General features: G+C 45.9%; 1 protein-coding gene and 1 non-coding gene across 3 annotated transcripts in view; both read left to right on the top strand.

Annotated features, from left to right (window-relative positions):
* Positions 1 to 27,573, top strand: part of RUNX1 (RUNX family transcription factor 1) — a 228,970-nt gene that overhangs the window by 119,559 nt on the left and 81,838 nt on the right. For both annotated transcript variants that reach the window (XM_033127971.1, XM_033127961.1), the window contains exons 3-4: positions 19,021 to 19,059; positions 24,948 to 25,201. In XM_033127971.1, coding sequence (XP_032983862.1) covers positions 19,021 to 19,059; positions 24,948 to 25,201 — 293 coding nt within the window. The remainder of the gene's footprint in view (positions 1 to 19,020; positions 19,060 to 24,947; positions 25,202 to 27,573) is intronic.
* TRNAT-GGU (transfer RNA threonine (anticodon GGU)) lies at positions 9,611 to 9,684 on the top strand. Its single transcript has one exon. It is a non-coding gene; the product is annotated as a tRNA-Thr (tRNA).

Here is a 27,573-nt window from a genome sequence, read left to right as displayed (position 1 = left end):
GTCCCATTAATTGGGCGATGGGCTAAATATAGGCCAAGATGTGTTTCATGGGATACCTCGTCAAATCCTCAGAGCCAAGCTACAAAGAAGGAATCACCCCCATTCTATAACTCAGGAAACAGATTATTTGACCAGCCCAAGGGAGGTAACACGGTCAAGAAGCCAGGCTCAGCTCTCTGTATATCAAGTTCAAGTAGGTTTGTTGTCCTATCACCACGTGTCCTGGCTTTATGCTCAGATCTCTTTGCGGACACTGAAGATTGAAGCACGTCCAACAAATGGCACCCTCCCTGAATTCTGAATCAATTCAGAGACAGACAAAAAGAGGTGGGATATATGCAGCTCAAAGGGCCAGCGTTATTGCTGCCCAAAGTCAGATGGCAGAATGGGGCTTAGATGTGCGGCAGCAACAGGCTTCCCAACACCGAACTCCAAAATTAGATCGAGTCACTCATCTGTCTCAGGCACTGCCAAACCAGCGTTGGGCCTTCGAAACGTACCACACGAAGACACAGACGAGAATGTGTGTCCCTGCAGCCACTAGCCCCCCAGAAGAGGAAGGGAAGAGGTGGCCAAGTTCCCAGAGCCAGCACTTCCTTCTCCTAGGTTCACCAACCCACCATGTGAGGAGGAAGAAAGCCGCCAGGAGCAGTACCTCCTGGGGTCCCCTCCCTCGGGCAGGCAGCATCAGGGTAGGGGAGAAACATTGCTCCCCTTGACGTATACTCGAAGGAGTTTCATATTGTCGTCACAGTAGGTATTCAAACCTACATGGCCACTTCCTGGCAGGCACAATGCATTTACTATTTCACCCGCCATCCTCGTCGCAGAATTTTGTCACACGAATCCCTACAGAGGCCAAGAAGTCCTTGTTTCCAGCACTTCACTGACTCATCACATGACCTAGGGCAAGCCACTTAACGAGTCTGTGTCTTAATGTCCCCATTAATAAAGTCTGAATTGTTGACGGGAACGTTCCCCGTCATAATTCTTCCGTCGGGGCCAGCCGTGAATGGTTCTTGTAAACTCAGCTCCAGGAAAAAAAAAAGAAAAAAAGAGCCAGCCCACCAGGAGACAGCCAAAGTCCAGAACCAATGTGCCTCGTTCCGAAAGTCCTTCGGAGTTCCTCCTGTTATACACCGACTGACAGAATTCCCCTGGCATAGCCTGGGCGACTTTTCATCCAGAGTGTCAAGCGTAGTGAGTAATAGTAGGTTATCTCGTGCCTCTTGAATGTTCCATGTCTGAGCAGCTACACACACTCAGATCTATATTTTACCCCATGGACAGACCTGGAAAGGACATATGGTTTAGATTTTTAGACAACACCCCATGTAAAAAGCCTCTTCTTCTACAGAGGCATATTTTTAGAAGCTCCTAAGCTCTACTCTGGGCTGAATTTAATCCAGACCGTCCTGCCGTCCAATGAGAGCCGAAACACAACTTGGGGTCAGTGTAATCCGCTGTTAACTGGTATGTCAGAAAATCAATTCATTACTTTTAAGGAGCAGTTAAGAGTATCCCTACCACACTGCCACGTGAATTATTAACGACGACCATGTCAGGGTCCCCACCCCTGCCCCAAACTGAAGCCCTGTGTGTGTCCTACAGTGGTGAAAATGCACGTTCATCCCTGAATCCTAGTTGAAAATAGTGCAAAGTTGAAGGGGCCGAACTGAAAGGAGAAAGTGAGCAGGCTTCAGCGGCTTGTGCCAGGCAGGAGCAGGACGTTGTGGGTGCTGCTAATCGCGCCCCCACCATGATTCTGTCTGTCCTGGGTTTCCCACCGTGTGCACCTGGCTCTCACACAAGGGCCGCAGGAAACCTACTCCCAACCACATGTCTCCATCTGTGGATGGGCAGCCCCGCCTCAGAGCCCCACAGGTTTCCGCCTTTCCTGGAGCCCTGCTCATCCCAGAGAAAAGCTCCTGCAATGCCACGGCTCCCTCTGCTCCTGCCAGTTCTCTGCCTAGATGAACCCAGGCGAAGCCACATGGGCGAAGCCAGGCCACCCCCAGGCCCGGGTTTGCTTCCACCCCAAATGTTTAGCTCAGACCCAGCACACTCATCCATCCATGTCGATGTATCTGGGAACAATTCTAAGACTGACCTGCAGTTTCAGATGTGCAGCAGACACGGCCTCCCAAATGCATCCCTTCCCACCTCGACTTAACCTGCGCCAGTGGAAAGTGGTGGTGACAGTCCAGTCCTCTGCAGTTGTGAACTGAGGGGGCAGGTCGGGGGCTCTGGGCCCAGGGGTTTTATAGATGAGTCTTTGTTACTGTGTTTCTTCAGTTTTGATTTGGTCAGAAATGCTTACCACATGAGTGAGAAAACTCGGCCATTTGCATAACCAAAGCATCAGGAACTCTGTGTTAGGAAGAAGACTCTTACCCAGCTGACCAGTTGTGTTTTTCACGTTGTTGACCATGTCAGCATCCAGAGCCCTCAATGCCCCAAGAGTCAAAAAACAGGGGGCAGAAGGGGGGGGGGGGTCCCTGGGTTCTACGCTTTCCTGGAACCCAGTGATTAAAAGAGCAAGTTGCAAAGGGAGGGTTTTTTTCACTATTCACCACCTGGAAGCAGTTATCTCCTCTGATATCTGGGCTGACTCAGGGTGCAATAGGCTGGAGATGACGGGGCAGCTACAGTCATCATCCTTCTTTCCTTTTTTCTTCCTTCCTTTCTTCCTTTCTTCCTTCCTTCCCTCCCTCCCTCTTTTCTTTCTTCTTTCTTCTTTCTTTCTTTCTTTCTTTTCTTTCTTTCTTTTTTCTTTCTTTCTTCTTTCTTTCTTTTCTTTCTTTTCTTTCTTCTTTCCTTCTTTTCTTTTCTTTCTTTCTTTCACAAAAAGCACGTATTGAGAATCTACTCAGTTCCAAGCACTTCTCTTGATGCTGGATGCTCTCCAGCAGTGAACAGGACAGAGTCTCTGCCTCACTACGCCCATTCACTTGGAGGTGTGAAGGCAGACAATAAATAAGTAAATTCAGAATTTGATAAGGACAACTGCAATGATGAAAATAAATTGTGTGTGTGTGTGTGTGTGTGTGTGCAATGCTATGAGTGGCAGTACAGGGGTAGGGAGTGGGGTTAGTTTAGCTGTTACTTTAGTAGATGACACTTGAGCAGCCATGGGAAAAACTGGTGGGGCCAAGTGGCCCAGACAGAGGGAAAGTAGGTGAAAATGTCCTGAGACAGGAAACGCTTGGCGGATCTGAGGAGCAGAATGGAGGCTGTGGCAGAACAAGCTGTGGGATATACAGGTGGTCTGTGAGGTCAGAGAGGTGGGCCGGGCCGGGCCGATTGCCCCAGGGCCTGGAATTCTTAGCTGCCTGGAAAGCCCTCACAGAGGTAAAGGAACGACATGATCTGATGTACATTGTTCTCCAGCTGGTTAGAGAGGCTGCTGCCATTTCTCCCCTGAATGCAAACTCCAACACTGAGCAGACTGCAGGCCACTCCTGTATCAGAACATGGGTTCAAACGTGACTGTCAGGTACATAATCTCGGCGGACCCCTCCACCTCTCTGTGCCTCACATAGCTGATCAAAAACAGGAGCCCATCCCAGGGCCGCTGCCTGCCAGGCGTCTGCTCCTCGGTTCCTTGTTTCATAGACACTGGTGGCTGCTACTGTTACTATCACCTTTACTCCCTACATTATTCCCATAAATGTATTTTTGATGCTGATTTTCACCAACTTTTGTTCCGCAAACACTTCTTTAGCACCTCCTCTTTATCCCCCTGGAGGCTATATAGCACCAGGAGGAGCAGCTCTGTGAGCCAATCAGGAAGTTGAAGGGGCCTTGCCCCAATCTGACAGCTCCTACTGCCCTCAGGAAACTCCGGCACAGGCTCCCAGGTCTTTACTGAAGTATTAGCACAATTTGAAAAGTGCCCACATGAACTTCAGGAGTTCTGACCGATGTGTCATTCACAAACAAACCTATGTGTAGTGCCCAGTGCTCGCCAGGTGAGGACGGCGCCCACTCAGAGGGCAGTGTCTGGCCTCTGCCCAGTGTCCAGGGGGCACTCACAACAGGTGCCAGTGGGAGAGGGGAGTTTTACTCTCTCGTGGGGAGGGCTAGTGGTGAAGAGAACGAAGGGAGAGAGAGTGCCTTTGCCTGTACATTAGCTTTTATTATGCAGTTCTGGACTTCAGAAAGACAGTTCATTTGTTCTTAGTTCCCAGCAGCCTAAACGAATTCCCTAGCAGAAAAAAAAAAAAAAATTTTGACAATTTTCTCCATCACTGATAATTCGATCAGGAAATACAAAAGGAGAAAAGTAGGACCTGGACAGCCTTCAGCACTTCAGCCAGTAGGGAAGGCAAGAGAAGTGTGGCCCTTTGCACACTTGCCAGACGCCGGGAGCCGCGAGGCATGACCTCAGGCCCACAAACTCCAGATCCGGTTTCCCAGGACGCAGGCAGGGTGAGCGGAAAGTCCCTGAGCCCGTGGGGAACAGAGCTCAGCCATGAGTGCAGCCAGCATCAGAGCTGCCCGGGTAGAAGCTGATTTCAGGGCCAGTTATGTAAATCTGTTTTGTTTAAAACTAAATTCGTTGGCTTGTTCCAATGGCCATGCTGGCCTGAGGGTGCAACCAAATGATGGAAACACCAACGGTGGCTCATTCACAACCTGTGAATTCAAACAGGAGGAGAAGGAGGAGGAAAGGAGGAAGAAAGAGAAAGACCTGACGTGAACTGAGGAAATTTGGGGAGAGGACCCAGAACCCGAAAGGTCAAGTTTTACTCTTACAAAGTTGTACCCGTTCCTCTACGCTTTCCTACAGTGACAGACTCATACATCCGTCTCTAGTGAAGGATGGCCCTGCCTGAGCCAAGGGGAGCCCCTCCTGGTTCAGCCCAGCAGCTCACCGCCCTCTGCATGTCCCTCACGAGACTGGCAGGCCATCAAACAGGACATCATCTGTTTGCCTTCTTTAAAAAAGAACTGTGGTGTGGCCTGTTTGCAGCCGTGTGTGAGTGGCATTAAGAAGCTGCGTCTGTGCCAGAGAAGGGGGTGGTAGCTCTCACTTCTTCATCTGTCCCGTCCTCCCTCCTTCCTTGCCCAATCATCACCATTGGAGGGTAGGGTTTGACGGGAGAGATGTGCACAAAATGAAAAGGAGGGACGAAATTATAATCCCATCTGATGCGATCCACGTGGCTACCACCTATTTTCCATATAAAGGCGATATGAATTATAGGAGCAAGCGTTAATTCCTCTTACAAGGATTGGTGCCCCGTTCCAGAAAGTGCCGTATCAACTGAGAGCAAAGCGAGGGTCGGGTCTGATTACGGCCCTGGCTGTCACCTGACCACCATCAGCACAAGGAAGAGGACAGAGTCCACCTGGAGTGGCGTCCACCCAGGGAGGGAGCCCTGTGCACGGAATCCTGAAGTCACTCATCCGCAGTGCGGATACAATCCAAGACAATCCAAGACAAGTCAATTTTGCACGGCCCCAGGATTCAGGTTTAATCTATGTGAAAACAAAAAACATAAATAGTTGCATAAGGTAACCTGTTGCATAGTACCTTAAAGAAAAATAATGATTATACTTCTTGTCATCCAGCATGCCTCTGTACACACACATACACATCCCAAGATCTATCAGTGCAGACAGCCCAGGACTCTGTTCCTCTTTCTTTGGAATTGTAAGATAAGCCTTTTACATATCCTGAATCCTTGGTCATATTCAATGCATATGCAAAAGAAGTTCAAAGGCTGACTTGGACAGATGGACTTTGGAGAAGGATGATAAACTGTGTGTGATAAAACGCACACAAAAGACTTTAGCAATAATGACCTACAAATTGGGAAAGCAGGACTGAGGCAGCAGCAGGGTGTGAAACCCAATTATCTCCAGCTTCAGCACTAAAAGATAGTGGCCCCAGCAGAAGGTTTTATCTGGCCTGCACAAGAATAGAGATTGCACCTCCCCCGAAACAGCCTGTCTGCAAAGCCCAGGAAACACCTTGCAAAGGAGTTGATGCAATAGTTGCCATCGCAGCCCTTCGTGACAGTTAAAATAGTGTTACAACATAACATTGAGCAACGACCTTGCTGTATCATCCAAGTGTATGTTTTACACCACTTTTTCCCCCTGGAGAGACAAATAGGACATTTTCGGTGACATTTTTTGGGTTCTTCCCTTACTTTCAATTTAGGCAATTAAAGAGAGAAAAGAGACATTCTTCCTTCTTCCTTTCCAATGCAATTTAAAATTCCTTTAATGATTCACGTTTCAGGTAGAAGATGAATGGTATTTACTCTGCATCTTACGGCATTTATTCTTGATACTTTCAAAGGATTCTCAGTATCTCTTCTTGGAGATTTATTACCAGTTCCTGCGACTCCTTTGTGGGGACTGCAGTTTAATTTATGTGATTGCAATCAGGAAACCACTTTGAAAAGGAAGAAATCAATTTAGCTTTTTGTGAATTGTAAATTTTCTGTAAATAAAATTTCACAGGACGCTCTTTTTTTAAAAGAAATAAGAGCGCAGCTGTTGAGGAACAGCAGGTTTGGGGAGAAGGACACTGATTAACAGGTCCGGGGTCCTTGGAAAAACCATTCATTTTTCAGAGCCTCCTTTCCTCTCTATAAAGTATTTGCTAAGACTTTTCACCATTGAAATGATTTGATGCTTATTCCACAGAAAGGTGGCCTTCAAAGCAGTTTCACTCTGGTTTGTCTTATAATAATCCTCTACCTTTGATAACCATGCTTGGCTTTTTTAAGTGCTTCAGCAGTTAGGATTGAATTTGGTCTTCTTGAGAACCTTTTGATAATGGCAGGGCTCTAGAGTTAGCCAATGAGGAAACTGAGGCAAGGAACGTTTAAGGGACCTGCAGAGAGCCATACAGAGTCACTAATAAAATGAGGAGTAGGAAAAGAAAGACATTTTAGGCCAGAGGCTTTCAAACTTTTCGAAAGAGCAAGCAATAGTAAGAAGTAAACTGTATGCATGACTCAGGTTTTGGATCTAGCAATCAAAAAAGGGGCTTCTGGAAGCAACACTTGCTCTTCCTACCTGCGAAGCACTCTACGTTCCATGGATTCTCTTCTGTCTTTTTCTTCCCTTTCTTTTCTTTTTGTTATAGTAACTACTGTTATTATTTTTAATTGACAATCCATTAAGGAGTTACAATCTACGGTTTGGAAGTCACTGTCACATTGCAGTGTCCTTCGGCTTTTTTCCTAAGTCAGAGGTCAAGATGTATTTCTTGACCCATGGGTAAGTGCTGAGGGGGGGTTCTCCTGTGAAGATCTTTTCACTCTGTAAGAGCCCCCCAAGTCTGTACATGAGAAGCGCTGTCCTTACAGTCAACCTTCCACCACAGGCAGCTCATGACCCTCCCGGGGCGCCATCAACTGCTAATAAATAATGAATACTAATGACAACATTGAGACACCTATTTGCATTGTACTCCCAATAAAATCAGAAGGAGAACTGGGGCTACTCCCTAAAAATGGCATATGGGTCTCTAAATAAAGGTCTTTAATGCATTTTATATTTAAACCATAAGGCCATGGGCTCAAACCCAAATTGAGATGAGCTCTGCTTCTTAAGTACCATTCTGGAAAAGTTGTTGAAATATTTATCCATCTCTCTGGTTTCTAAAGCAGCTCGTTTTCTTGTAGCACACTTCCAGAGTGTAGCTGTTTGCAAACCCCCTTGAACTGGGGCGGGGCTGACAGAAGCAAAAGCAGTACTTTTGCAAAGTCATGTCTGTGAAACTTCTTGAATGAGAACTATGAAGAACGACATTGTTTTTAAAAATACACACAATTCAAAGATTCATGTCTCTGTGCACCTGGTCAAGTCTTTACTTTCACTACCTCATCTCTATGTGGCTGAGGGCAAGTTGTTTAACTTCTTTAAGCCTAAGGGGATAATAACTCCAAACTTAATAAAATTATCAAGAGGATTTAATGAGATGATGCCTAGAAGGCTCTGGCCAAAATATCTGGAGCTCAGAAGGAGCTCAGTAGATGTTAGAGACAGTTATTATTTATCCACTAAAATTTGCTTGGTCATCATAACCGTATTAGCATAAACAAGGCTTTCACTTTTGACAAATCAATTCCACAGCTTTCGCTGTTCTCATAGGCTAGGAACCCTTCGTGGATTCCCAGAGGTCAAATGACCTAGCCTCTTGTCTTCAGGTAGATGAACCCCCAAACCTGTTAAAACAACATAGCCAAAATCCTAAGCTGTGTGATGCTCTCCAGCCTGTCCCTGATGTGATAAATTATTTCCTCGACCTATAAACATCTCTATATTAGTTTTCTTTTAAAAACTAGAAGAGAACCATGTTTACTTTTCAAGATCCAAAAATTTGTCTCAGAGGGGAATTTGGCTTTTCTCAGGAATGCTGACTTATAACACAAGTCAGAGTGCCCCCTTCCCTTCTGTTCAAAGCAAAATAAACAGACCTCCAGCAGAGAAGGTTGCTATTGAGTAGTTATTGGAGGTGCATGTACTCTGACTTCAGCATTTCAAAGTCTTAACAGTCAATAAAGAGGGGATATTTTTCTATAGAAGTTTTTATTTTTAGAAAAAAAGTTACTTGATAAGTTTCAGGTGATCCAGCCATTTCTAGATACTCATTCGTGCTTTTCTTTTTTAGCTCCAGATAGTTCAAGCTTAGCAAAATCCAAGAAAATAGTCCACTTTTGCTGTATCCATTCTCTATAACATGAGCAAGCAATGAACGTTTGTGGCGTTAGCATAACTTTCTAGTTTGCATCTAAATTTGTATCTAATTTTACTCATAAGAATTCTAGATGACAAGTCACAGAATAATATTCTCATTAAAGAAGTTTTTCTCCTGCTGCTTCACCGTCAGGCAGTATCACGTTTCACTAAAGAATGTCTTTTAGGGAGGCGTGATTAATCAAACCTTCATTTATCATGATCAGAAAAAAATATATATTACACACAAAAGGGGAAATAAAACTTCCATATAACTTTACTTCCTTCTCATTTCCAGTAACCAAGGGGTTAACCTGAAGACTTAATCCATTTCCACTCTAATTGGGAAGAGTAGGGAGAAAATCATTTCAGTAGCAAAATGGAAATTGCTAGCCTATCTATATGCCTGAGGCAAAAAGAAAAGAAATGAATTCTCTGGTGAGCTTGGTTAGTGAGGGGGAAGAAAGACTACATCTTGCACTTCACTTCATGTCATTGTTCAATTTGCCAGTGTTAAATAATGATCTCCAGAACAGTGTGTGGGTCCAGAGAGAGGTTCTGCCCAGGTGCCCCGGACTGAGGTCACCGGACAGCTTTTGGACGTGTCCCTTATTCAGCTAAACCTGGAGCTGGCTCAGTCTGACCACTCAGCTTGGTGTTTGCAGACAAAAAGTGAAGGCCCCACTGGAATCTTTGGGAAAGTTTTCTTCTTTCCTCCTGAAAAGTCCACTTCATTGTTTGGTGTCTTCGGCCAAAGAGGGTTCTGGGCTGAACAAATAGTACATTTTAAACAATAGTACGTTTTAAAACTTGTTTTAAATCCATATTTATATAAATATTTGCTTCATGCCCCTCCTGAAAATTGACCCTTGAGTGCTGTATTGATCAAGAATGATTTTGAGGGGGTGGCCGGTTGGCTCGGTTGGTTAGAGCGTGGTGCTGGTAGCACCAAGGTTGCCGGTTCGATCCCTGCATAGGCCACTGTAAGCTGCGCCCGCCTCAATCTTCATGTTCACTTGAAGTGTTAAAGCAACTAGAGAAGCGATAAATATGGGGGTGCTTTGGATTCTCTAAATGTCAGCGCACTCACTGGTCAGTAGTTCAACTAGAAATGAACTAGAGTTCATTTGGGGGCTGAGTTGTCATCACATTTGGGCAATTATCTGTTCCTTTGCTCTTGCTATTTAAAAGAATTACCTACTCTGCAAAAATATGTGATAAAAATCCTTCATGTTTTCTTTGTGTGCTGAATCATTTTTAATAATTTTTGGATGATATCTCTATATTGCTTTCATTGTCTGTACCGTGTTTCCCCGAAAATAAGACCTAGCTAGACCATCAGCTCTAATGTGTCTTTTGGAGCAAAAATTAATATAAGGTCCAGTATTATATTATATTATATTATATTATATTATATTATATTATATTATACCCTGTCTTATAGTAAAATAAGACTAGGTCTTATATTAATTTTTGCTCCAAAAGATGCATTAGAGCTGATGGTCCGGCTAGGTCTTATTTTCAGGGAAACACGGTATAAGTATAAATTGGAAATTAGCTAACAGATAATATCTATCTTCAGGTGTTCTGTTTTATTTGTTAGTGTTTTCATTTTTCCTCTCTGCATTTCAAGACATGAACTCTATAAAATTTGGTATCACTTATTAATTCAAAAAAATAGCAAAATTTGCTTCATTTTTTAGAAACAGATTTATAGCATTTTCTAAGCAAGTCCCAATCAAGCATATCAAAACATTTAAATCTGACTTAATCATGTTTGATTAAGAAATAAACAATGGTGTTTCATAAGAGTCTCCCCCAAACGTTTAACATCCATTTCAGTGTATAGTTCATTATTTGTAAAAATATGATTATTACTAGAACATTAATTATACATATAATGTAATCTGAAAATATGTAACTGTTACAATGCAAATCTTAGGATTTTTGTAAAACTTTAAAAAATGTAATTATATAATTACATAGAATGATCACTTCCATTGTTCTGACATTTTAAGCTACTTTTTATTTCATACTACATGAAATTTTAAAGCTTTTGTGGAGTATAATAATTCCATGACCTCACAAGAAACAGATCAGTGATAGTTTTAGCCTATTATTTCATATAAAAATTGTTTTCCAAATTTGAAGATAGCAGGATGAATACGAAGGATATTCCTTCTTGTCTGACTGCTTGGAGAACACACTAAGACCAGTATTTGGCAATTTATTATTTAATTGATCAATACAGATATTTCAACAATTCCTTCACAGATAACTGCACATCTTACTCTGCATTCTTAGGTAGACGTCCCATGTTCAAGGTAGACAGGTGATTCAGTCCCCAAGATTTATCTCAAGCTTTTATGTTTCCTTTCTAAAGAGTTCTGCTATATTTGTGGGACATTTCTATACAGTCTGTATGGGATCATAGATAGGAAAATTTTTATTTCAGTGGGGATAAAAAGCACCAATTGGATATACTAACAATTGTAATAATAATAATGAAGAGCCTTATAGCTGTTTATTCTAAAGGATAAAGGGACTAAAATATGTTGTATATCCACATTATTTTATAATGCAACATATAGTGAAACCTCCCTAATTGGGTTGACATGCAGAAAATATAATTAGTGAAATTTTATAATTAGCTGAATTTTAATGTTTTTAAATATTTGTGATAATAAAATAAAGGTAGTATTTATGAGTAGTTGTTTCTCTTTCATCTCAATTTTATGTAGATTATAGATTAGAACAGCAATGTATTTGCCGTTGGTTATCTCCTTTATTATTGCTTCTGAGCATTTTGGATCCACTCCATAACTTAGACCAGAAGCTGCCTCACTGAATTGAACTATTACTATATTTTAACTGGAAGATTGCTAGCAAATTGAGTGGTTTAAAAAAAAAATCTATACGCTATATTTCAAAATAAAACTGTCTATAGGAATTGCTATTTGAGAATGAGTATCCTTTAAACGCTTTGCAATTCTATTTTAAAACCATGACCTAGTTTTAAAAAAAAATGAACCTCTTATTCTAGCCTGCGTTGTTTATATGAATCTCACAGAAAATTAGCTTTGCCGGAAAAGAAAGGAACAAGAGATGCTTTGGTAATATTCTTTCAGATATGGAAGAAACCAGTGTGTGTTGTACCGTCTGAGCCGTCAGTGGCTGGTAAACCTAAGTGGAAATGAACAATGCCTGAGGTTGACTTGTGGCTCGTCCTTGGCCGTGAAAGTGCATTAGTGGCGGTGACAGTGGTTAGTTGGCCTTTGCAGCTCAGTTGTCGCTGTGTGTGTGTGTGTGTGTGTGTCCTTCTGCCTCTGAGTCAATCAAGTGATGCTGTAATAAAAATTCTGAACTTTGCTTCAGGACAGCTCAGAGGGAAAATATGAGTCAAGAAAGATGCATTCCTTAATGGCCGTCACTAAGAGCAGGTAGAATACAGGGCTCACTTGAGGCCTAGCTGAAGAGTAGCAAAACGGCTATTTAGGGCAAATTGTGTTTTGAGTGGTCACTCGAGAACCATACTGTCCAACACAGGAGCTGCTAGCCACCGGTGACTATGGAGAACTTGAAACGTGGCTAGACTGACTTGAGATGTGCTATAAACGTAAAATACACATAGGATTTTGAAGACTTGCTACCAAAACAAATGTCAAATATCTCAATAATTTTTACATGGATTACATGCTGAAATGAAAACGTTTGGGATATAGTCAGTTAAATAAAATATATGATTAAAATTAATTTCACTCATTTCTCTTCACTTTTTTAATGTGTCTACTAGAAAATTTTAAATTACAGGTATGGCTCACATTATATTTCTGTTGGACAGCACTGCTCTAGAATAAGGAAGAATGCCCACAGGGTTTAAAGGCAACGTGTCAAGATCTAGTAAAGAAATGTGCCTGATAATAGCGTAATAATACGACCAGTTTTTGCAAGGTGCTTCAGCTTGCTGGTTATAACAGGGCACTCCAGAGGGAAACTGTATAGGTTCAGATTGGGCCAATTACTGAACCTCAGTTTCTCCATCTGCAAAGTACAGGGAATAATTATGGGCTGTCTGTGCAAGTGGATTAAATGGAATAGTGCATGCAAAGCACTTAATGTGAGGTCTAATAGAGGATGCAGTCATAAAAGCTAACGTCTGTCATCATAGTTGCCTTCGTCACTTCAGGCGGCTATAACAAAACACCACCGACAGGGTGGCTGAAAAAACAGAGCTTTATTTACTCACAGTTCTGGAGGCTGGCAGTCTGAGGTCAGGATGCCAGCCTGGTCAGGGTCTGGTTCAGATCTTCTTCCTGGCTTGCACATGGCTGCCTTCTTGCTCTGTGCTCATATGGTAGGTAAAGGGAAAAAGAAAGCTCTCAGATCTCTTAGAAGGGCACTAATCCCATTATGAGAACCCCACCCTCATAATCACGTCTAAACCTAAAGACTTCCCACAGGCCCCACCTCCTTATACATCACATTAGGGGTTTAGGCCACAAGCATTTAGTCCCTCACAAGTTTAAAAAATCCCATCAGAGATAGCAACTTTGCAATGTAGTTTATGAAAACCTTTTAGACGCTTCAGTCTAGTGTGTGCTGGGCAACATTTTTGCTGGATACTGAGCAGCTGCCCTTGCCAGCTCTGAGTGTGATCCTTGGACCACCAGCAGCAGCAGCACTGTGCGCTTGTTGAAAATGCAGGGTCTCAGGCCCCACCACAAACCTCCTGCGTCAGAATCTGCACGTACCCAGATCAGGTTTCAGAAACACAGTCAGTTCATGCACTGCCATCTGGGGATTCAAACAGTAGTGAGACCGCCTTACAGGCAAGGTGTTCCAGTGTGGTGGTTATGTGATTGTGTGGGGGTGAGAGTGAGTCAGAAGAGAATAAGACAGTGATACAGTTGGCATTGAAGAGCCCCATAAAAAACACCCTTGCTCCCCAATGATCCAGAACCAACCGAGAGATAGACCAAGGAGTCAAGCAGATAGGGATTAAAATATCGGCTTTATCACTGATAGGATTTTTGGACATGGTTTAGCTACATGGCTTCCTGACAGTGAACCCCACAACTAGGGAGACTTACTCATTAGCACATAGTGTCTCCCCAAAATGAAACGGGGCAGGGAAAGGCATGCTTAGTGTACTCGTTTTCTATCGCTGCCAAACTAGCAAATTATACCAAGTTAGCAGCTTAAACCAACCCCACCGATTAGCTCTCTGTTCTGTAGGTCAGAGGTCCAGTTGGGCTCAACTGGGTTCCCAGCTCAGGGACTCACAAGGCCCAGAGTCAAGGTGTCCACTGAGCTCTTATCTGGAGGCTTAGCGAAAATGCACTTCCAGGCTCCTGCAGGTTGTTAGCAGGATGCAATTCCAGGCAGCTGTAGGATGGGGTCCTTTTTTCTTGCTGGTTGTCAGCCAGGAGTCCCCTATAGAGACCACCTTCCCGTTCTTGCTCATGGCTCCCTCCATCTTCCAGCCAACAATGCAGGCACATCCGACCCTTCTCTGACTTCATTGCTGCTCCAGCCTGAGAAAACTCTTTGCTTTTCAAGGGCTTGTGATTAGATCAGCCCCACCAGGATAATCTCTCTTTTGGTGGACTTATAACCGACTGATTAGTCACCTAAATTATCAGGGAAATCCCTTTTGCCATGTAACATGAGCAGGGCATGGTAGCTCATCTAATCACAATCCCAGGAATCAGGGTGGAAAATCTTGGGGGTCCATTTTAGGATTCTACCTATGAACCCCTGGTTTCTGTTCCCAAAACTACAAACCACATAATCCAGTCTTTTATGGTGGGAAATGAATCAGGGTGTGGAAAGAGGCCAAGAAATGTCACTGCACATAGAAACCTGAAGCCAAGGAATTGTTGGTTCCATCACTTCCCTCTTCCCTACCCCATCCCTCAATATGTTCAAAAAGCTATACCACAAAGTATAATTTAAGGGTCATGCAGGGGACACGGAGACCATGATGAAGAATACGGTTGGTCCTTGAGAGGAAATTTCACCTAAGGCAAAGGATCTGACCCCCTCCACAGTGAGGACCGGGAGGGCAGCCCGTAATCCTGCAGGACTGTGCTAAAGAGCTTAAACTGAATTCAGGATGCACTGGGTACCACAGATGTGACCGAACCTGCAGAACCATGGTGTGGAAGATTAATCTGAAAGCACCATAGGCAATTAATGGAAACCCCTGTATAGGAGACCTTTGCAAGAGATCCGGTGAGAGATTGTGAGAACTTGGATCAGAACGATGGCAGGCAATAGGGAAGGAAAGGGGTGAGAAATTATAACAAAGAAACCAAAAAGAAGACTTGGCCACAGTTTGGATGAGGTCAAAGATAGATCCATGGATCCAAGACTGGAAACTGGGAGAACAGAACAGTGGTGCAATGGGGAAAGCGAGAAGAGCTGGTTTGAGATGGGAGCTGATGAGTGTGATCATTAGTGACATGTACATGGCAAATGTTCATTTTCTCGTGCGTCTTCCATTTGAAACCAGACACACGTAAGCATGTGCGCGCACGCGTACACACACACATCTCAACTGTCGGCTTCCCTCCCCGTCACTGCACCCCCTTCCCTCCCTCCTTCGACAACCACCTACCTCCCCTTCCCTCCCTGCCATTCACTTTCTCGGCTCCACTGACTCTCTTCTGGCAAAGGTTACCATGGCTCCCCCGTGGACAAATCCAGTGCAATCCCGTGCTCCACCTCATGGCCTCGCCTTGGCCTTTGAGACATGCCTTTCCTCTCAAAGCTCCCATCTTCTTTTCGTATTTAAGACCCTATTTTCTCCTGTTTCTCTTCCTAACTCAGTCTCCTTGGTTGTTTCCTCTTCTGATTATCCCTTAAATGTTGATGACCCCAGACTCTGTCAATGCTCTCCTGTACATGGATACATCCCCTGTGACCTCTGAACCTCTGGCTGATATGTGAGGACTTTCCACTCAGTATTTCTACACTGAATTCCTGACTGTTCTTCCCACCTGCCCCTACCGTTCTGTTCTATACATCCCAACTGAATCCTGATGTCTACCTCCAAGCCCATCCTCTTCCGGTCATTGCTGCTGCTAATGGCACTTGGGCCACAAGTGGGGGTACTCCTCTCCCTCCCTCACCTCAGCCCTGTCTTTCATCTCCATTGTTTCCAACTTAAAGCAAATGTTTGTGATTCTTGTCTGACAACTGCGGCAGCTCCCCTGCTCCTCACCTCTATCCCCTCCAATTCACTTATTCGTTGCTGACAGATTTATTTTCCTAAAATATGTATTCATTGTATTATTCCCAAGATTTCAAGGCTGTCATAGAATCCATTGCCCTCAGGTGGGAGTTCAAATTTCTTTAGGTTATGTCAGTTGCCAATAAGCTGTCTGTGTTCATGTCTGCCAGCATTGTGTCATTTGTGAGCTGCCACTCCCTAACCTGATCCCAAACCTAACCTCCTACTGGAACTGACACGTGGCTCTGTTTCACAAGTTCATGACTTTCCCATGTTTATCCTTCTGGCTGGAGTCACTTCTCCCTCAGTCCCTTTCCACCTCCCTAAATCCTTCTTTCAGTCCTCTCCACCACCTGGTAAAAGTACACCCACCCTCCAAAGGTCAAATCAAATTATCACCTCTATTATGAAGGAAGCCTTTCTTGAGCCCACCAGGGGGTGCCATCCTCTCCATCCTCTCTTCCGTGTCTCCTCCCACCACCTCCCTGGACCCTGCACACTTGTGTTTCTCTCAGCAGCCATGAGAGTCCATTGTTCTCATGTATTTGTCCTTTGTTACCAATGAGCCTGGCACCCTGCCTGGTACATAGGAAGCATCAGAGGAATGCTGAAGGTAGGAAAATCAAATACTTCAAATCTGGGAAAGTCCTCAAGATGCCATTTGGAATAAGTGGAGGCAGGAAAAGACTAGAAAGCCATTGTATATTTATTATGAATTTAAAAGCCTCTCAGCCAAATAGACCTTGACCTACTCCTCAAATTCTGTGGATTGCCATAAATCACTTCAAGGTATGACTCCTAAAGATTTGAGATTGGCATAGTGAAGAATTTCGGGGGTAATTTCTGATGGAGACCATGAGACAAGGGAGGATAAAAGTAAAAGATGAGATCAGAATTTAATTTTTCAGAACTCTACAAAGGACATTCATAAAAATACATAGTTGTGGTCAAAAAGAAATATAGCTCATCCTGCATTCAGACCCATATGTGGATTTGTGGGTGTGTGGATGTGTGTGTGCGTGTGTGCGCACATGTAGAGATGCGGAGTGAGTAACCTTGTCAAGTTTACTAAACTCTCCAAATATGAGATTCCTTGTCTGTAAAATGGGGCTGGTAATGGTTGTTGCAAGGATTCAATCAGGGAAGGTATATAAAAGCATGTTGGCCATTGCCTGGCTTATAGTAGCATTCAGTGAGAGAGAGAGAGAAGGAGGGAGAGAAAAAAAGGGAGCTGTGGGGAGGGAACTGGAGTATAAGCTAGCCAGATTCAGCTCTCACTGTTGTGAACACACTTCACCTATGGATTCCTGTCTCCTCCATCTGCCCCACCCCCCATCTTCATGACGTGTGCTGTGTTCTGAAGGCTAGTGACACAGGACAAACTAAGAAAGCTTTCGACGGACAAAACATGCTCACCATTCAAAATCCACTTACTTTTGCCTTTGCTTTTCAGTTAAAAAAAAAAAAATCTTGGCTTTTGTCTCAAAATTGCTGAAATATTAGGTGCATAGACGGAACACTTCTTTTTCACTCTGCTCTTCCTATTTCTCACCCTTGGACTTGGAAACGCTTCTCAGGGTCTCATGAGAAAATCTCCAGAGTGGTTGGTTCTGCTGGTTCTCTTTAGCATAAACTCAGCTGTCTGGTCAGTCTTAACTATCATGGATCCTGCTCCCCTCCCCCACCCCCGCCCCGGCATGTAAACTGAACTTTCTAACTTCAGGGTACATTTGTTATTTCTTACCTTATCGTTCATAATTAGTGCAAATGGTTCTTCCCCTGTCCTATTTTGTTTTTAAATCTTGATGGAGTCATTTTAGGTGCATGTAAACCACAATCTTGGTTCTTTTTAGGATGCTCCTTTGAGACTATACATATTTCATTCCATTCATCTTTCATCAGAGGGCAGTCCTTCAGAACCCCTTATTATTTTAGCTGCTTTTTTTGCTTTGGCAAAAATATAAGACCAAGGAGCTGCAAATCTTGTTCTCCTGCTTATTTAAACAGCGTCTGGAAATCTGAAATAATTACCTCCTTTCGTAGTTTTAAAGTTTTGTGTGTTTTTTAAGACATACTGGTATTGTACAGGGGAGTTGAAAGGTGTGGGTTGGCAGTGTTTGAAATGCTGAAATCCCAAGGCTTTGAAAATGGTGTTTCCTCCATGTTCATCACTGAGTGCTGATCATTATCAATATACAAGGCTGATAGGGTGATTTCAACTTCAGAACATTATATGGAGATATTCAAGGGAAAGACAAACAGCTTCCTATGACTTTGCTTAATTCATTTAGCTATAACTGTACACGCAGCAGTATATAGCAAGTGATTCATATTTGGAAGTTATATGACAATTATTTTCAATAATAACTGATATTATCTGTTATTTCAAGAATGAGAGATTTCCACACAAATAATCAGCCCTCCTAGCAAAGGGGAAGAAAGGAAAGCAAGGAGGGACTATTTCTAAAATGTCCTATCCTTGGAAGTAAATGTTCATAATGTTTATCTCAGTTGGTTTCTTTCAGATGATGTATTCCAAATTGTTTATTGTCACCACTTTAAAACAGTCATACTTTTTACTTCTTGCATTTAGCCTCTGCCATATTACAGATTTTTAAATAGTTTTGAATTAAGGTTTGGTTTTAATTTTGCCCTGAATTCTGATTCATTCCTATACCCTCCAAATGTATTTCTAATGTTCATCAGTAAATCATATTTGTATCACGTGTAGAGCTTACAAGAGGGGATTCTGTGAATGATAAAGATTCAGCATTAGCCAGCAGTGGAAAACAGTGGTTGAAGGCACATAAAACCATGTGCATCTGTAACAGTTTGTTTTATTCTATTTTTGCCAGTTTACTGTTTTAAGCTATTTTTGTGCCAAAGTTGGACAGCATACTATAAAATTTCCAGTGCTAACAAGTGTGAGAGGCAATAAGGCAGCCAAAATATGTATGTGGGGAAATTTAATTTTTATACTTGTATTTATTGCAATTAGAATGTAATTCATCAGCTATAAGTCAATTTGGTGTTTGCTGTGAGTATAATCATACAATTATTTTTATTTTCCTCCTTTTTTTCAGAATGTATACATGGAATGAATCCATCTAGAGACGTTCACGGTATGTTAGATTCCAAATTTTATTTTTTATAAAATATGCACATTCATATATATGTATATATATGATTTTTACCTATGTATCCTATAAATAACTTAAGATACAAATTAACCAAATAATTAAGGCTTTTTCTTTTGCTGATTCAAAAGTACTTAAAAGCTGTTCTCCATATTGTAAACCTACAACCACATAAAACATTCCAATGAAACCTTAAATGATACCCTCAGTGTTACAGCGTTTACCACAGGTGCATTCTGCTGTTATTAAATGACTCTATATGACTCTCTGGAAAAAAAAAAATAGAGCTTGGCTTCTATCTGTTATAACCTAGTTTATTACCTTTGTTATGGCAGTCGCAATGCTAAATTTTTATGAGCGCAAAGTGTTTACTAAGCATCCCTAAATTTGCAAAAGATTGATTTTGAAATTTTCTGTTTGCTACTTGCGAGATGCACAATTGAGTTAGGAAGTTAGAGTGAAATAGTCACAAGTCAACCATAGTATCCCATGGAAACAGTCACATGGAGGAAGGATGCAGTGGAAGAACTAAGGAGTTAGATTTCAAAAGGGAAATAATCTCAAAGCTCCTTCAGAGGGAAAAAATGTGTTTAATCAAATTCAAGTGTTGAAAACTGGATGGTGTGTCAAGCAGGTTATTTGCACACACCCATTGTTACTCTGCCTCCGACTGGACTCTGCCTTCCCTGTGACATTAGTAATAACTGCAGCAATTCGGTGCAGAACCACTAGCAAAATACATTCTCTGATTTTTATTTTCCTTTAAATGGTACTGAAAATAAAAATAACTTTCAGAAATATTGTATTTCTAGAAATGTAATTTTTTAAAAGAAATATCCTATTTCTCACAGAGGGGAGTTTTGATTTTAAGAGCCTGGCTGAAATTCTAATCCCATCTTTATACATATTTTATTTTTGAGAGGGTTTTGAGAAAGGAAAAAATGTAAAACATTTAGACATTTTCTGAGCCCACCTATAGTTATATATTTACCTAAAGTTGTAGAAGAAAAACATCAATAAGCTGTTATTGTTTTCCAAGGAAATTATTTTTCTTTCAACTAACCAAATACTACTTTTAAAATTCACTGTGAAAACTTCATTCCATTCCTGTTATGAGGCCATTTGACATTTCCCCCATGCAGCAAATAGGGAAGAATCTGTCACATAGCATCCGCCCAACATATCGCTTCTCCTTGTATTTTTTATTTTGTATTATGACGAAAGTAAATTTCGGTATTATTCCAGGGCAACCCTAGGAGCAAGTGTGGTAATGTTTCCTTTCCTTTCTCTTTGAGAGGCAGTGGAAGGGAAATTCTATATAGCAGTTGAAATGAGTGGTCTTGGGGGAAAGGAATTCTTCATTTCGCACACGATGTTGCGGAACTTTATAAGCTCCGTAAAAAGCCCTTCACATTCACACTAAGGGGGTCCCGGTGCCCCTGAGTTGAATCCCACGCTGCTTTCCATTCATTTTATTTCCTCCATAAAGAAGGTGCCGCGGACTTTTTGTTTCTCATTTTCAAATGTGCCCACCCGCATAGCGCAGTTGTAGCCTGCACAGGTCCTGGGAACCCCAAGTGCCCCAGGACCCGATTTAAAATAAATCAGCAAGAGCTTTTCCTTGTCGCCATTCGAATTCCGGGTTATTGGTTGAGACCCTTACCTAAGCAGCGCCCAGGGTGCTGCTCTTGAAAGGCTACACTTGGTGCATCTATCGCTGTAGTCTCTCTTCTTACTAAGGAAGGTAACTTGAGTCCCGCCGGGAGACTGCAGCGGAGAGTCCGACCCGCAGCCCCTCGCAGGGTTTAGGGTTTCAAACCGCCCGAGCCCCAGAGGAGCGTTCTCTGACCTTTCTGAGTCTCGGATTGCCCCAGTCCGCTCTATCCCCCGAGTCAGAGCCCATTTTTGCCTCTGCCGCACTCCCAAGCCGCACCCCGCGCCCCCGGGGGTTCCCCGGGGGATGCACTTGGCCGCTGCCCCCAGGACCGGTTGGTCAGCTCTGAGGGGAGAGCGTCTGAGCCCAAGCAATAGGGTTTCTTCACTCGCCCTGACCTCGCCTCCAGAGCGGGCAGAGCCGAGCCCGGGCAGGGCCGAGCCCGGGCAGGGGGGTGGCAGCCGGGACCTTTGGTGACTGTGCAATATTTAGAATCACTCGGCTAACACGAAGAGCGGACGCTTGGGGGGTCTTTATACCTGAAATGGGCTTCTTCAAAATTATTTTGAAAATAAAAATACAAAGGGGTATTCTCCCCGAGACACCAGACCCAATAAAGCAAACAAGATGCAGCTGGGTGCTGGCAGTTCCCGGAGTGTCCCGGGTTTCCGGAGAGGAGCCAGAGTACAGGCCCACCTCGGCAAAAGCGCCGAAGGCAGGAGGGCGCCCGGGACGCCTGGTGTACCGGCTCTTGGGGCGGGCTGACTGCGGTGTCCCAGCAAAGGGGGTTCGAGAAGAGACCCCGACGCGGGCCAGTCGGGACAGCTGCCTGGGGTCCGCTGCCGGGGATACACGCGCACTAGCTCCGCCGCTCAGCCGTGGGGACAGCGGAGACGGGACTCGGCCGCTCAGGCTGGCTCCCGCGGCCGTTTCCTGTCGTTTCTCCCCAAACTAAAGTTATTACAAGAGCGACCCGAAGGCCGCGAGGAGGGCCGGCGGCCAAGCTCGGCGCCGTCGGGGGCGTTCCCCGGAGTTCTGCGCGGCCGACGGGCGCCTGGGGCGGCGAGCGAGGGCGGCTGCTGCCCCCTGGCGTCGGCCCGGAGCCCGCGGCCCGCGGCGCGTCTCGCGGAGCCTCTGCTCGTTGTGCGCAGCCCGACTGGCCTCGCTGGTCCTGAGGCCGGGGAAGCAGCGTGGGCGCCCACCTCGGCCCCCGCCTCCGTCAGGCCTCAGCTGCAAAGTTCGAGGAGGCCCCGCGCCTCGGAGGTGGGAGGGAGGGACACAGCGGGGGGCTGGTGAGGGGACCCCCCTTCTAGGGAGCTGAAGTTGAGGGCTCCTTGGGGCAGATGGGGACGGGCTGTGAGGGGACCCTGGGGGAGTGCCCTCCCCGGAGGATGAGGGATCCCGTGGGGTAGGAACCCGGGAGCAGGAGAGTGCGCCAGGGCCGGGCCCCGAAAGCCCCACGCAAATGCCCGCGGCGCCGTGGGGACGGACACAAGGGGAAGTTCCCGCCAGTGCGCAAAGCCGGGGTGGGTTCCGCACCCCCGGGCCGCTCGCTAGCGCTCGCAGGGGCAGAGAGAGGAGCGGGGGCCATTTCCTGGGCTCCCGAGAACGGTGCGGAGCTCCAGCGACCCGACCCAGCGGGGATCTTTCGCGCCGCCTGCAGGGGAGCCACTGTTCCGAGGAGGGGGAGCGAACCCAGCGGATGCTTTCAACTTTCCAGTCGCACGTTCTTTGGGGTCTTCTCTGACTTGGAAACCCCTTTGCTCGCTGCTAAGCACACAGCCGGACTGAGGCGCGCTGCGTAATTAAGCCGCAGCGAATAACATCAATTAAACAAGCCAAAAGAGAAAACTAAAAACACAAAAACCATGTTGTGGAGACCGAGAACCGTCTGGCCTCATTAAACGAATCAGCGCCACTCCGCTGCCGTTGCCAACCGGGCCTTGGGGCCGTGCAGAGCCGCACTCCGCGGAGCCCTCGGCCCTCCGGCCCCCTCACAGCCGAATCGCAACCACGGCGGGGAAACTGGGGTTTGGCCATGGGCGCCCGCGCAGGGTCTGGGGTCACCCAGGGTTTCCGACACCGGTCCCGGGAGCCTCGCGGCGGCCGCTGCATCTCCATGGCACGCGGGGCGTCTCCCTTTGGCTGGTCTCCGGGCCCGGGTCGCTCCGGGCGCAGCGCGCGTCCCGAGTCCTCCCAGGGCCGGCCGGCCTCCGGTTCCTCCACCTCCTCCTTGGTCTTCGGACCGCAGCCGCCACTGGTGCCGCTGCGCATTGCAGCCCTGGGGCCCACCGCCGGGCAACCGCGCGCGTGTGTGCAAAGCCGTAGGGCTGCGGTCGGCAGCGGGGCGGGGCATCGGGGAGCCTGCGAGCCTGTGCGTGTGTGTGCGTGGATGCGGGAGCGTGGGGTGGCCGAGGCGGCCACGGACTCTGCACCCTGGCTACGTACAGTAGCACGCGGTGGCGGCGGGGGGCGCGCGGGCCAATTCCAAGAGCCCGCGGCCCAGAGCCGCGCCCTGGCTGATACCGGAAAGGTCTGTGATTGGCCGGCGGCCGCCCCTATGCAAACGAGCTAAGGGAATGGAATTCCTCGGGCCGGGCTTACAGTAAAAGCACGTTCATTTCCAGGCACTCTCATTCATAGAGCCAGCGGGCGCAGGCGGGACGGGCGCCCTGCGGCCGGACCCAGCCAGGGCACCACGCTGCCCGGCCCTGCGCCGGCAGGCACCTCTTCCCAGGGCTCCTGGGGACGCTAGAAGAAAGTCAACCTTTGCTGCTTCTCCTTGACCTGCGTTGGAGCTTCGATTTTTGTTTTTTCTCTTTCTTACTTTTGAATGAACTGGTTTCTTGGCTGGATGGTTTAACTTCTTTCTTGGCTGTGAACTTTTCCCCGGTCGTTTCCTTTGACAACTGCCGGAGAAAGTGCGCTGTGCATCGAGGCGAGCTGTGAAGTTGCCTTGCGTGGCAGTGTGTGTGGGAGTGTGTGCGTGGGTAACTTGAGCCGCCGCGTTTGTTTCGATCTGCTCTGCGGTGCCTCCTTCCAAGGCCCGCTCCACCTGCTGCGGTTACGCGGTGATCCTGGGTATTGGCGCGTCTGGGCAGTTAACCCGCCGGCGTTGGGGCGACGTTGGAGGAAGATCGTCTCGCTACTGCCCAAGTCCGGGCTGACTCACGGAGTCGATGTAGACAGTGGCTCGCTTCGGAAGAGTGCGTGTCTGCGTGCGTGTGACTCGGCTGCTACTCAACTGCCACCAAACCACAGGGTCAGCCACAAACTTAACCAACATCCCCAAACCTGAGTTCTCATATGTGGAGAGCTGTGCCCTGAGTGTGATCGACTTGGACTTTTTTTTTTCAGATTAGCTTTTCTTTGAAAAGCTGAATTTTCTGAACTGAGCATTTTGCCAGAACTTATTGACAAGTATTTCTAGCCCAGCCCTTCTCCAACTACTGAAGCTGATTTTCAAAGCTACTTTTTAAAAATCTGCGGCGAACATTAATGGATTTCTGTTGTTTAAATTCTCTACAGATTGTACTGTAAATATTTTATGAAGTAGAGCATATGTATGTATATATATATTTATATATGTATGTATATATATGCACATACATTAGTAGCACGACCTTTGGAAGTCGCAGTTCTTGCTTTTGAGGACTGAAGCCAGTTTTTCATGGTAAAAGTGGCGCTGTATATGGAAGACACTCGTGTATTTTGTGTCGTGTTGGTACTTTAGACAAAACTCACCTGGAAAAAAACTGACAGGAGACTACTGGAACTTCCAAATTATGTGTTTGCTGGTCCTTTTTCTCTTTGCATAAATATTTTAGGAGGTGTATGCGAATTTTGCCTCCGGGAACTTTTTTTTAACAGCACAGCCTAAGATTGAACTTAAGTTCTCAAAGCAAGACTCAGAAGAGAGTCTCCTTGGCATTTGACTTTGGATTCTGGTCGCCCACTTTGTAAAGCACTAAGCGCTCGGTTGCTAGGAGCCCTGCCGGGGCTGAGGCCGGTCGGCATAACTAGAACTTTCCCCCTCCGGGACAGTTGGTAACTTGTCAGCCCCCCTCTCCCAACCCACCCGCAGCAATAAAGGTCTCTGAACTTGTATGTTGGTCTCCCCGGAGCTGCCTGCTGAAGATCCGCGCCCCTGTCGCCGTCTGGTAGGAGCTGTTTGCAGAGTCCTAACTCAGTCGGCTTGTTGTGATGCGTATCCCCGTAGATGCCAGCACGAGCCGCCGCTTCACGCCGCCTTCCACCGCGCTGAGCCCGGGCAAGATGAGCGAGGCGCTGCCGCTGGGCGCCCCGGACGCCGGCGCCGCCCTGGCCGGCAAGTTGAGGAGCGGCGACCGCAGCATGGTGGAGGTGCTGGCCGACCACCCCGGCGAGCTGGTGCGCACCGACAGCCCCAACTTCCTCTGCTCCGTGCTGCCCACGCACTGGCGGTGCAACAAGACCCTGCCCATCGCTTTCAAGGTACACGGCCCGGAGCGGGTGGCGGGAGGACAGGCGGAGGCCAGCCCAGGCCGAGGCGACCCGGGAGGCCAGCGGCCAGGCGGGCGGGGCTGGGTTCTAGAAAAGGGGCCGGCCCCTAGTCCACTCCCTGCGCTCGGGAGATGGGGGATGCTGCGTTGCCGTGGCGACCCTCGAAGGGACGTCCCTGCCTCAACCCACTGGGCCTGCCTCCGGGGAGGGCTGAAAAAATCAGGATGGCCCCAAAGATGTCCACCGAGGGCTGCTCGGGCTCCCAGGAAGGGGTCCTTAGGTTTGTACAAAGTAGGAAAAGTTATAAGCCGGCAGGGACAAGCCTGTCTGCTCCCGTGCTTGTTCCCCCAACCTCTGGCTTAACACCCAAACCATTCTGCCTCCCTTTGATGGAGCATCAGGAAATATAATAGAGATATTGTCATACCTTCGGGTCAGTGAAAATAAACTGACAAGGAAAACTGTCAGGGCTTCCCACCCCGTCTTTAACAGCCCTGTAGACATAAGCATGTCCAAAGTCCACTGTGGGCGTTGTTAAGTTTGCAAAAGTTTTCTGAAGACTTTTTGCAAGCTTCTAGCCTGCTCCTGCCAGAAGCCGCAACTAGCGAATCCTGTTTCTTTTCCTGGAACCCTCCTGAACGTTATCGCCGGCTCACTTAGATTAAGCCCAGCCCGAGGCAGGGAAAGGTGACTGGGCTGTCTTTCCTGAGCCGGGGGTCTAATCCGCCCGCATTTCTGTTTGAGGAGGGGGCGGCTTGGACCCGGCAACTTCAGCGGAGCAGCTCAAAGAGGTCTTCATTCACTTTCACCCCTTATCCTGCCCTAGCTTTGAGTTGCCTTTAAAAACCTTGGCCTTCAACCGGGATATATAAACAACCCTGGGCGTTTTTAAACAACCACTCCACCACTCTGGCAGCAAACAGCAGAAATGTAATTTCAGCAGTGGGGATTCCGTTCTTCTGTCTTGGGTGGGTTTAAGGAGGGTCAGGTTTTTTTTAGTACAATCAGCATAGCTACTTCCTGTTCATTTAAAGGGCTAAAGCACGCAGGTGGAGGGAAAAAAGCTGTAAAAATCCACTACTCTTTTTTTGTTGTTGTTGTTTTTGTTTTAATCTGGTTAAATGATTGTCCCTTTTAAAGGGAGATTAATTTAGCATAAGCTTTTTATGGTTGCAGGTCTCGGTTGGATCTTGATATAGTTACAATGAATAATGTTCACTCTTCTTAAAAGTAGTCGGGAGTTCTTTATTTTTAAGCTTTATACATCTTCCGAACTTCCATTATGACTTCTAAAACAAAACAAAAAGGGCAGTTGGCTATGTCTCCAGAATTGCCTACTGTTCCTCTCAGTTTTCTAAAAGAAAGAGTTTTTGAGGGGGCTGAAAATGAGGATAAGGTAGACCAGCCACTGGACTCTGTCCCTTCCCTTCCTCCATTTATGTAGATTTGGGTTGGAGCCCATTTCAATTTTAAATCATTCTAATCCCTTTACATAAACAGACTTAGTCTGCAGAGAGTACTCCCTGAGAGGGGACCTGACATCATTGGGCCCTGGAGTCACTGTCAGATATGAGCAGAACAAAGGAGACCTGTGATAATCAGCCAAAGGGTCATTTAAACTCAGGTACCCCTGACACACCAAGGGACTGGGTTCTAAGGGGTCTGTGGCTTCCTTTGGGGTAAATCAGGATCTCTTTCTTCTGAATCTCCCTTCTCTGCCAGGAAACCCACACCCAAAACACTAATGGTTAATAAAGAATCTTCAAGAGTTGAAGCGGTGTAGTTTTTCCAGCCACCACATGAAAGTATTTATTTTCTTCTAAAAGAACAGGGGGCAAAAAATCATGTAAATGGCTTTTGTGAGCCAACAGGGAATACTTTTTAAGCAGAAATGTTTAATAACCATAGAGATCTCCTTTTAAAAATGACTTTCGACTGTTCGCTCTTTTGAAAAATCTAATTTGTTTTACTGAGTGATGGTTTGTAGGCTATTCAAAGATCAAGGTATAGCTCTCTTGAAAAAAGTTCAAGTGGGGCTTGAGAACATTTGGGGGAAAGGAAAGGACAGCAGAGAAATCAGACCACTTGATTAATATCTGTCACCACATCGGTCCCCACAAAATGAGGCCTCTTCCTGAAGGCAACCTGCTCATTACATAACTGAAAGAGCAGATGAAATTTTCAGGGAGGGGAGAAATGCAGAGGTTAGGGATAAGAGCAAGCTGACTTCAAACGTGACTGCATCTGGTGTGACCAGTGTGTCCCTATCCCCTGTGAGCACTGCTTCACACCCACCGCCCTCTCCGTTTCTGCAAAAATGATTGCTTTAAAATTTGGATTTTAAATAAGCCAAGCAGTAAAGA

Source organism: Rhinolophus ferrumequinum, chromosome 2 (assembly GCF_004115265.2).
Source record: "Rhinolophus ferrumequinum isolate MPI-CBG mRhiFer1 chromosome 2, mRhiFer1_v1.p, whole genome shotgun sequence".
NCBI lineage: Eukaryota > Metazoa > Chordata > Mammalia > Chiroptera > Rhinolophidae > Rhinolophus > Rhinolophus ferrumequinum.
The sequence above is the reverse complement of the archived record's forward strand: the minus strand, read 5'-3'. Positions and strand labels throughout refer to the sequence as shown.